General features: G+C 41.8%; 1 protein-coding gene across 1 annotated transcript in view; it reads left to right on the plus strand.

Annotated features, from left to right (window-relative positions):
• Window positions 1-11,535, plus strand: part of Gon4l (gon-4 like) — a 79,391-nt gene that overhangs the window by 37,985 nt on the left and 29,871 nt on the right. Inside the window, exons 5-6 of the mRNA XM_029475537.1 lie at window positions 1,390-1,413; window positions 5,236-5,339. Coding sequence (XP_029331397.1) covers window positions 1,390-1,413; window positions 5,236-5,339 — 128 coding nt within the window. The remainder of the gene's footprint in view (window positions 1-1,389; window positions 1,414-5,235; window positions 5,340-11,535) is intronic.

Below are 11,535 nucleotides of genomic sequence, written 5' to 3' on the forward strand. Positions count from 1 at the left end.
TGTTTGCCTTTATGATTACTAACTGCAGGTAAAGAGATTTGATTCTACAGGTAATAATTGGGACAAGTTTTAATGATTTCTTAGCTTGCCACCATGTCACTGAAAACCTCTTCTTCAGACCTTTACTATTAACATGATTTGCTTCATTGAAAATTTGATTCTAATATATTTCCTGTTGATAGTTGATTTATTTCAATTGTGTAGGTGGTTGTAGCAATCCAGTGTGAGAACAAATAGGAGTTAGATACAATGGGTACTCTCTGCCTCTAATTGCCTGTTGCAATTGCANACATAACAAGGTTAATTCTGAGTTATCAGGAACAAGTTCAGCAGTTTCTATATGTAAAACAACTTCTGCATATTGAGAATTTAATTATATTCAGAGCTTCAGAAAAATCTTAAGAGTACCTTAAAAATTGCATCTTATCCCGGCTTTTGAGCAGAAGAACAGGGACTTGAGCTACTTTACTTCTGTCTCCTGCGTCTTCACCTGACTTCCCTAATTCATCTGCATTGTTGTAACGGTGTAAAAGCTTTGCAGATGAGTGATTTTCTTTTTTTAATATTCATGGGAGAATTTATTCTGTCCTTTTAAAAAACTATAGTCTTTTTTTTTTTTTGCTGTATTTATTGTTCATTTCTCCCAAGCCCCTTGCCAGTTATCTTCATTCATCATAATTCATAATTTTGTAATTTGAGCCTTTATTTATGGGACTAGAATCTCTGTGGGATCAAATTCTGTTGACCGACAAAGTTTTATTCTGCCTTTAATAATGAATTCAGAAACTTTTTCTTTTTTTGGTTTTTTCGAGACAGGGTTTCTCTGTGTAGTCTTGGCTGGCCTGGAACTCACCCTGTAGACCAGGCTGGCCTCAAACTCAGAAATCCGCCTGCCTCTGCCTCCCGAGCTCTGGGATCAAAGGCGTGGGCCACCACGCCCGGACAGAACCTTTTTCTATATAGGTTTTTAATTTTTTAGTCTGTTGGTTAAAAAAAAAAAGTCCATTCTAAGACATTATCTTCCTTTTGCCAAATTATTCCAGAATGATTAGATAGTAAAACAGCTAAAATATTGTCATATTTATGATCTCATCTGCCACATATAGGTATCTTATAATCTCTGTTGTACTTGGGCCACTTCCTCTTGTGCTACAGCTGTTAATTTTCATGAACTGTTTAAATTTGAATCAACCTGTAGTGTTTGAAACAAGTTACTTAACTCTTGAATAGTTAATATAATAGTAAGGAATAACCAGCTAATATCTCCCAATAATTTTTGAAATTTATTAATTATTATAAATCTGAGCCTTTTAAAGTTGAATTTTTTGTTGACTCAGTTTAAATCTTAAATAATTTATAGACTTTCCTTTCTGTATTTTTTTTTTTCAGGTGCAATCTGTAGTCCCCAGTAAGGTAAAATATTTTTGTGTTTCATTAAACATTTTTTTCTAAGGGATCTGTATCAGAATCAGCCAATAAAGTATTGTCCTTATAGTGGGAAAGAATGGAGTGAGAAAACAGGTTACAGAATATTGTAGCCATTGTTGCACAAAATATTCACATGCATTGGACTGTTTAACATTCCCTGAGGAAGAACATTCCGCTGATATCTCTTTACAGGTTTAGCATCATTATACCTGGTCACAATAAGAACAAACTTTTCCCTGTCTTGTTTTTGCCAGGGAATAGTATAAAACAAACAAACAAACAAACAAACAAACAATCCTTTAAATCAGTAACTNTTGTAGACCAATTTCTAGGTAGTATAGAAAGTAAATGAATTCTAGTCTGCAAAGAACCCACAGGCTGCATTACTTTATTTACCACTCTTAAATGTGTTAAGAGTCTCCGTTTTCCTGATTCCTCTTTTATTACAAATACCAAGGACTAGTAGACTCCTCAGTATGTTTAGCATCCAGTTGTTTCTGCCCCAGTTGATCAAGAGCTGGTAATTTTTCTTTTGTTCAGGGCCATTGATCTATTCATGTCCATCTAACCGTTTTAAAGGTAGGGCTTTTAGCATATTATGAACAGTGGCCTCTAGTCTGAATTTGGAAAGCTAATTCCTTCTCTCCCCTGCTTATTGACAGCCCCGAATATCATGTGATCATCTTTGATAATTGTTTTCTAATACCTTTTCCAGCAATATAACCCATTTTAAATATAATCTTCTGAGCTGTTTCTGAAATACTAATTTGAAGGAGTACTAATTTGAGTTCCCCATTGTTGTAACAAATCCCTTCCCTATAGGGTTATGGCTGTGTCCACCACAGACGGTTTTAACCTTTCTGCTTGTCCTTCTGGGCATTTACTCCAGTTGACACTGGTTCACAGGAGCTATCGGTGCAGTACCTATAAAGGAAGTGGAGGCTTCTTGCAAAGGCCAATTTTGATTCTAAGCTTCTTCAGAAATTATAGATACNTCTGTCCCAAGTATCCACTACACTGCTAATTTGAATATCATTTACCTTCAGTTTGGCCTTTCATCCTTAATTTTAGTGGGGGGTGCACACAGTGACACACTTCCTCCAGCAAGGCCACACCTCCTAAAGTGCCACTCCCTGGGCCAGGCCTATTCAAATCACCACAACTTCCAAATCCTCCTGTCCTATTTATTGGAGCTCCTTTACCTTTGTGATATGGGATTAATAATAGTAATTGAACAATCAATCACCTGGCTCTAATTGTATGGTTTGTTTTCCTGACATAAGCCTTGATTTTAGTTTCCCCTTGATAATCTTCAGCTATTAATCCTGCAGATACAATAAACTTTTTTTTTTTTCTCCAAAACTGAGTTTACATTCCCGATTGCCTTGTTGGTGAACTAGTCCATTGCTGACACGACATTATTGGCTTGTGTTGTTTGTTCTTGGGTCCAGAGATGCTCCGCTTGTCTGGTTTCCTGATGGTAAAAAAATCACCTTGGAGATCTCTTATTGATTGACATTCATTAGCCCACTATCAGCCTTTTTCACATCTATCACAAAATTTTGGTGGTATATTTAGTTTATTTTGAAATGCGGCATTTCCTTTAGTAAGCAAATGTCTAGATTCTTTTTTTTTCCTCAAGTATCCAGCCTTCCCACAGTTAAAGCATCATTCTTTCTGAGAGTTAAAACCTTTAGCTGTTTGTCCAGCTGAAGTTGCACCATATGCAGCAGGTTGATCATTAGCGGTAGTTTCTAACCCATTCCTCTGTAACACCTAGAGGATTTTTTTTTGTTTGTTTTTTGTTTTTCCAGAGAGAGCCCTGGTTGTCCTGGAGCTCACTCTGTAGACCAGGCTGGCCTTGAACTCAGAAATCTGCCTGCCTCTGCCTCTGCCTCTCAAGTGCTGGGATCAAAGGCGTGGGCCACCACCATCTGGCTCCGGACTCTTTATTTGCATTTTCAAAAGCCAGAGATTCAAGTAGTGACTTTCTTACAACTTGAATCTGCTATTGCTCTTTGTACTGCTGAAGGATTTTTTGTTTTGTTTTTGTTTTTTGTTTTTCCAGACAGGGTTTCTCTGTGTATCCCTGGCTCTCCTGGAACCAGGTTGGCCTCAAACTCAGAGATTCACCTGCCTCTGCCTCTGATTCAAGGTGTGTGCCACCACTGCTGGGCTTTGCACTGCTGATTAATCTTTGTAAAAGTCAGTGAAAACCTTAACAGGACCTTGGGTAATTTTAGTAAAAGATTGGTCCTTTTTCTTGCTTCTTCAACTCTGCCCCAAGCCCTTAAAGCCACTAAATGACCTTGTGCTGTAGTAGCATCATCAAGTCGCATCTGCTTATACCAGCCAGCAGATTGACCCTCACCTAGCAAATGATCCTTTGTTATGTTTATTTTTTTAGCCTGATTATTCCTCTCTCCATCATGTAGCCATCGTAATTGAGGACCAGCTTCTAATATAGCTGTCATTAGCCCTTCCCGTTTTGTGGTATAATTCTATTTTGTATAGCTCAGTTGTTTTTTACCTGTCTCACAATAGGTGGAATGCATTCCGTATGCTACCACTGATTCCTTTAATCACCTCAAATCTTTATATATGTCGGTTTCCAGTCAATCTTTACATACCCTTGAGGATGTTGAATATCTGCTGGCATTTGCTGCATTGTTACTGGAAACATTTGAGTTTTTTTGTAGACGTAGGCAATAATTCTGCTCCTGAGAAATCACACAGATCAGCTGTTGAATTGCCCATGACCTCTGCCATAATCCTAGAGATGGGTTTACCTTTTTGTAAGCCCACCTTCTTTCATGTCCAATCTTGGTCAGAGTCCTCTCCCTCGTGGTCCACAAATTTGGGCACCAGCAGACGATGCACACAGATCTCAGTCCCTTCTGACCATGGCCAGCCATAATCAAAAGTAAGAACTCCAGATTTGCCAGGTCCGTGCAAGACCAAGGACAGTGCAGCTGCAAATTCTCATGTAGCCCTGAATGCAGATTCTCTAGAGAGAGAACATTCCTTCAAGGTTCAAACAGTCTCTTAACAATTTCTCAGTTTCTCTTGATTGACCTGAACATAGGAAAGGCTTTGCTGACTCATTTCACTCAAGGGCAGACTCGGAGGCTTTACACTACAGTTCCCAGNACCCACGCTGAGTGATTCTAGCTGCTCTTCTAGTTCTTAGTCTTTCTCCTTCCCTTCCTGCAATGTTCCCTGACCTTTACATGNGGGAGTGTGTTATTTCCCTTGTGGTTGGGCAGGAGTGTGNTGAAATGTGTCCTTTGCAACTGGGTAGGAGTGTGTTGTGATATGTCCTTTTTCACTGGGCAGGAGTATGCTGTAGACATGTTCTTTGTGACTGGGCTCCACAGATCTGCATTTTGATTGGTTGTAGTTTTCTGTAATGGTCTCTGTCAGTTGCAGAGAAGAGGTCCCTTGTTGAAAACTGAGAAATTCTATTTTTTAAGTGAGTATGTGGTTCTTCTGCATGTCTGTCTGTATACCACATGCTTGGTGCCTCTGAAAGTCAGAAGAGNCCATTGGATTCTCTGGACTGGAGTTACAGATGGTTGTGAGCAACCGTGTGGGGATGGGACTTGAACCTGGGTCCTCTGGCAGAGCAACGAGTGTTCTTAACCCCTGAGCCAACTCCAGCCTTTTCNGCTCTGTTTTGGGTCGCAACATTATTAAAGTCCTGAATTCTGTAGGTTTTACTTACGTTTCTCATTGCTGGAGAGGCTTATAAACAGGGACCATTCCCTTGAGAAAACCCTCCTCTTTCCCCCACCCCCACCCCCACAGTTCCAAGATGAAATGGGATTCTCAAATATGGAAGATGATGGCCCAGAGGAAGAGGAGCGTGTAACAGAGTCTCGGCCTAGCTTCAACACTCCTCAAGCCCTACGGTATGCGGTATGCTGGCTGAGACTTAGAATGAACCGATTAATGTATTTTGAAAAGGTTTGATGTTGGTTTTTTAAATTATTATTAATCTTTAATCAGCCTCCTACTTAGGATGGGGAGCCCTGGAGGTAAGTTTGTTGTCTAACAAATGAAAACTCTCTCCTTGTTTTGGGGCAGAGCAGCTATAGACAAGGCTGTATCTGTTTGGGAAAGGAGAGAAAGCATAGCTGGGCCTTCGAGCAGCTCCTCCAGGCGAGTGGTGCTGGAGCGGTATGGAGAGCTTCACATGGCCAGCCACAGAAACTCCCCTCCACTGAATGTCTGCATGATGCTTGTGTTCATTGTTCGTTCGTCATTAACATCTAATTTGCCACTTAGGCATTGTTGAGCAAACACCCTGCTCTGATGTCCTAAGAGCCAGAAGTATATACTAGTAAGTAACCAGTATGTACAGAGTTAGAGTAGAAGTGATGAGGGGTGACATCATCTCTGTGACCACTTCCTGTTGACATCTGGGTGTCATAGTTGGGGACCCAAGAAAACTTGAATGCTGGCCAAAGTCAGGACAAGCAGGTTCTGTGGTTCCTGTCCCAGCTCTGTTGGGCAGAGATAGGAAAAGAGACAGGGAAGCTCGGACCTGGCTGGAGCAGCCTGTGAGGCTGGACCCCTGGGGTAGGGTGCTGTGGCGCTGACCCCTGGAGCTGGCCGAGTTGATTTTAAATCTGCTGGGACAGATCACTAGAGAGAGAAGGTAAAGTTAAGGAATGTGGGGGGAATTTTTAATCCAGGGTGTACATTTGAAATNTCCTGGCCNACGATCCTGGTAGTTGGCTGAAGGGAGTCCCAAGACCAGGGGAGAAAGAAAGCTCCTACCCTCAGGAGTAGGCAATAGATGGGAAACTTAGGCTGTTGGGTGACAGTACTTATATNGAGTCTATTTTACCTGGGAGAGACAATTCAAGTCAGTTCCATTCAACTTACAAGAATTTTAAGTTTATCAAAAGATAAAATTTTACATATGTTAGCATTACCACTGTGCAATTTTTATTGAGATCCACATTGCATAAAAGTCAGTAGACTCACGTGTTTGAGTCATAGTTGGAGCTCGGAACCCGACAGTGATTCAATAAGTATACATCAAGTAGGTCCTGAGTCTNTTAAACATAATAGATACTTACTGGCTACCTGACAGTCAAGCTCTATGGACAGCCTTTGGCCATCAGGCCCAAAAGATCCAACAGACTTTGCTGTGGAGGAGGAGCTTGGAGGACCANTCTGTGTTGTCTAGGCAAAGTGGGGCAGTCAGCTCCGCAGTATTGCACTTGGTCCACAGTTTGTAGAGGTCCTGCCGTCGTCGGCAAGGTGAAGGGCAGTGTTTCGTAGAAGCTGTCCTTGTCACAGGTAAAGCATGTTCCGGGTGGAGTTCTTCTGTGACCCATCATCTTCTTTGGAGACCTTGAGGTCACTGCTAGGATCTGGAGGTCTCTGTCAGTCATAGTAAAATTTTTTGCATTAAACATTTTAAAAGCCATATTCAGCAGATCTCCAAAAAGTTTTGAGGATCATTATTTATTAAGTAGATGAGTGGTGGTGGCTCAGGCCTTTAATTGCAGCACTTGGGAGACAGAAACAGGTGAATTCCTGAATTTGAGGCTCGCCTGGTCTACAGAGAAAATTCCAGGACTGCCTGGTCTACAAGGAGAATCCTGTCTCAAAAAACACAAAATTATAAACCAAAAAACAAAAGCCAGGTGTTGGTGGTGCCCGCCTTTGATCCCAGCACTTGGGAGGATTGGCAGGCCAATTGAGAGATTGGGACCCTAGCTGGAGTTAACCAATTGTTCCTGATGGCTTGTCTGTGTTGTTCTGTTAGTGTCTGATATGCCTCCAGTTACCTTTGATTATGTCTTTATTTCCAGGAGAAGTGATAAGTTCATTATGAAGTCTTTTCTGGTCCAGGAGAGATGGCTCAGTAGATGGGAGCAGTGACTATTCTTTCAGAGGACCCAGGTTCAATTCCTAGAACCCACTTGGTAGATCCCAACTGTCATCTATCATGGGGCTTTTTAGTGTGACTTAGTTTATCCTAATAGCTAAAGTTCAACAAAGGGAGCTAGAAAGAGGAGTCAGATTTCTGGTGCTGTGACCCTGGAATTCATAAATCTTCTTTTCAAATATAATTTTTAAACACATATTATTTATCTAAATTTTTTAGAAAGTCTGGTGTTGAAAAGTTAGCAAAAGCCGGGCGTGGTGGCTTATGCCTTTAATCCCAGCACTCGGGAGGCAGAGGCANGAGGATTTCTGAGTTCGAGGCCAGCCTGGTCTACAAAGTGAGTTCCAGGACAGCCAGGGCTATACAGAGAAACCCTGTAAAAAAAAAAAAAAAAAAAAAAAAAAAAGAAAAAAAAGAAAAGAAAGATCTAAGTAGTTAACCATAAATCTTAAATTAACTTTTGTTAATCTAAGTATATACCTTTATAAACTTATTTTTATCATCATGCAAAAATCAATACCAATCCAAAATATATTTTAGACGTGTTGCTTTCTTCCTCTAAAAAGAGATGCAGCAATAAACTGAGGGCTCAGCAGGAATTATGCCCTGTGGTTATCTTAAGATGGTGACAACATAGTGCATGTACCTTCCTTTAACCTTAGTGAAGATGGTGGTCAGCCATGCAGTTGCTTACATTTTGATGAGGTCACCAGCTATATTGGAAGAGAGCACTTGGTTGGTTGCTAATAAATAACCTTTTTGTTTTGTTTTGTTTTATTTCGTTTTGTTTTATCGAGACAGGGTTTCTCTGTGTATCCTGGCTGTCCTGGAACTCACTCTGTAGACCAGGCTGGCCTTGATAAATAGCCTTTTTAAAACAGGAGTTAAACCCAACAGTTACGTATACAGTATATTTTAGGCAAGAGTTGGGTCATTCTCACTCATATATATATATATATATATATATATATATATATATATATATACACACACACACACATAGATTTTTAATTAGAAGCCTTTTGTTAAGTTTGAAGCCAAATTTTGTTACAGATTTTATAGAGTCTTTAACGAAATCCAGTGAATTTACAAATTCTGAGATGAGTTTGCAGCATAGTCTTAAAAGATTTCTTGAGAGTAAAGCCGAGAAAACATCGGGATAAAGATTTAAGAATGGATCTTGTGCGCGCCCGACTCGCCAGGAAGAATAATGCTGCAACAGGATCCTTCTGCAGAAAAGGTGGAAGGGCTCAAAAAGAACTCCACCCCAGGGAGGTCTAGGTAGCTAAGAGACCAGTGAGCCACAGGGACAAGGAGGGAGGTTCTTGCACCCACCAGAATAGCCAGCAAGAACGAAGCTGCAACAGGATCCTTCTGCACACGTTTATTGGGAGAGCTTGATTTCAGAGGCAAAGGAACCCCAAGCCCAGAACTGGTGCTGCTTATATAGGAGGCATGTCTCACACCCGGATTGGTTGTGCTTGGGTTATACTTTTCACCTCATTTGCATGCCTACATCTGATTGGTTAACTTGTCTCTCATCTGATTGGTTAACTTGTCTCTCATCTGATTGGTTAACTTGTCTCTTATCTGATTGGTTAATTTTGGTTAATTCTCAAAACCTCATCTTGGCAAAAGAACTTTACTGCCTATGTATGGGTGGTGGCCAGCGGAAGCCAGCGCCACCCTGCAACTGCACATGTGGCTTCCCACAGGGAGGGACAACTAAAGCTCCAGTCTCCATGTTCCAAGTTGTAGAGGCTTTGGGACATTGCAGCTAGGCGGAGGGAGGTAAGGAAGTGTCAGGCCCAGGCGGGCACAAGGAGATATGCAGCGGGAGCTTCTTGGACAAGGGGCAGGAAAAGTGCTGCAGACCTGGAGCATGTAGAGAAACTATGGACCTTAGCAAGCAGGTCCCAGGGTACCATGAGGAACATCCAAGGATGTAGGAGGAGCTGTAGGAGAGCGAGCAGAGGGTAAGTGTGGTGTTAAGAATTTCAGTCAGGTTCTTCCCAGGCACACTAAGAGACTGGTCAAGAGAGAAATTCCTGAAGTCTCAGAGAAGAGGTGTCACTTTCTCAGGTGATAGGGGCCCTGTTAGGCTAGAATAAGTTTTCTGTCACAGTGACGTAGCTTTCATAATTAAAGTCGACAAAGCAGGCATCTCCATCGTGACACTTACCCAGTAGAAAGGGAGACAGTTGTGTAGAGCAAGTAGAGGAGAAAATAGCTGGAGAGGTGCAAGTGTCTCTATAAGTAGAATTGCCCATGTGGGGGCACCCCAAAGAGCATAGGAGTGAGATGCCCATGTGGTGGGTACCCCAAAGGGGCTCAGTAGGGCTCAAAAGACACTTTTGAGTTGGCAAGGGGAGATGGATGGTTAGATAGGTGGAGGGAAGAAGTGCCTGAATAGACAGATTCTAGAATCTGGTGGGTGGCCGATGCCAACAGAAACAAGTGATCTGTGCATACCTTAGAATAGTTCAGGAGCTTGGCTCAGAGTTGCTAAATTCCTTTGGAAGGGAACTCATTATGCCAGGATCTGGGAGAACCAATGTGACCACATCTTTCCATCAGCTGTACATAGCTGCTGGAAGGGCCCAGGGCTTGAGAATACAGGTCCATTTCCATCTTTCTTCCTGCTTTTATAAACTGCCAAAGGAGTTTCTCCTTGATACAGACCATTCCACATTTGCATCTGGGTGTCTTAGGAAGACCCCTTTATCTGCCTTCCTTTTGTTTCATTCTCGTCTAATGGCACTGTTAATCATTCAGACCGGCCATACCCTCACCTAGCTCTGAAGTGTCATGTTCCACCATGGGGCTCCGCAAAGCTACTAAAGCCCTGTATCAGTCAGTGTCCCTCAGAGTCAACCTCTTAGCTTTCCTGGGAACACAGGAACACTGGCTTACTTTGCTCAGTAAATTTGACCTCAGAAGCAACTGCTCATTCCTCATTCTCTCAGTAATGCCTAGCCTCTACTGTCTTCCATTCCCTAGTATTACTAGGGACCTTAGCTGGAGTTAACCAATTGTTCCTGATGGCTTGTCTCTGTTGGTCTGTTTGTGTCTGATATGCCTCCAGTTACCTTTGATTATGTCTTTATTTCCAGGAGAAGTGATAAGTTCATTACGAAGTCTTTTGTGGGCCAGGAGAGATGGCTCAGTAGATGGGAGCAGTGGCTATTCTTTCAGAGGACCCAGGTTCAATTCCTAGAACCCACTTGGTAGATCCCAACTGTTTGTAACTCCAGTTCCATATGATATCCTCCTTTGGCCCCCTCAAGCACAATGTCCTTGTGTTTTGTGACACAAGACTCATTACACACACANACGTCTATTCATTCCACATAGGGAGCCCAGGCCAGACCAAAGTACAGATACCATGAACAAAGTTCAACTTGTTGAACCAGTGAGGTGTTTTTTTTTAAATTTATTTATTTTATGTATATGAGTACATTGTAGCTGTCTTCAGACACACCAAAAGAGAGCATTGGATCCCATTACAGATGGTTGTGAGCCACCATGTAGTTCCTGGGAATTGAACTCAGGACCACTGGAAGAGCAGTCAGTGCTCTTAACTGCTGAGCCATCTCTCCAGTCTGATCCAGTGAGTTTTATTGGGCTTAATTACAGAAGTAGAGATGACTCAATGACAGCTGAATCACCCAAAACTCACCCCAGCGTGGGTGACAGCTCACCAAATCTGGAAACCTAGAGCACACTACAGGCAGCTAAACAGTTTGGGGTGTTCTTTCTATGTGGGTCTGTTGATCTAATCTTCCAGGCTGCTCTGCTGGTTTCTGCTTCTTAAGATGCTTGGCTGATCCTTTCTGTTTNCAGCTTGACTTATCTTAGACTCACTCTTAGCCCTTATGATTGTTTCCTCTTAGGAAGGAGGGGTCTAGTGAGGTTGTTCAGTTTCAGGGACTTCCTGAAGCTATTTTTGAATTATTTTCTAACTTGCATGAAGAGCTTCCTTCAATGATCTTGGAGAAAACTGCTATACAACAGTGTGGTACACAGACATACATGTTGGCATAACACTCATACACAGGAAATAAAAGTAAATAAATCTAAAGAAAAAAGAAAATATCTTCAACCTGTTACAAAAGTGTACTGGCTGGTTTTGTGTGTCAATTTGACACAGCTGGAGTTATCACAGAGAAAGGAGCTTCAGTTGAGGAAATGCCTCCATGAGA

The sequence above is a fragment of the Mus caroli genome, chromosome 3 (assembly GCF_900094665.2).
Source record: "Mus caroli chromosome 3, CAROLI_EIJ_v1.1, whole genome shotgun sequence".
NCBI classification, from domain to species: domain Eukaryota; kingdom Metazoa; phylum Chordata; class Mammalia; order Rodentia; family Muridae; genus Mus; species Mus caroli.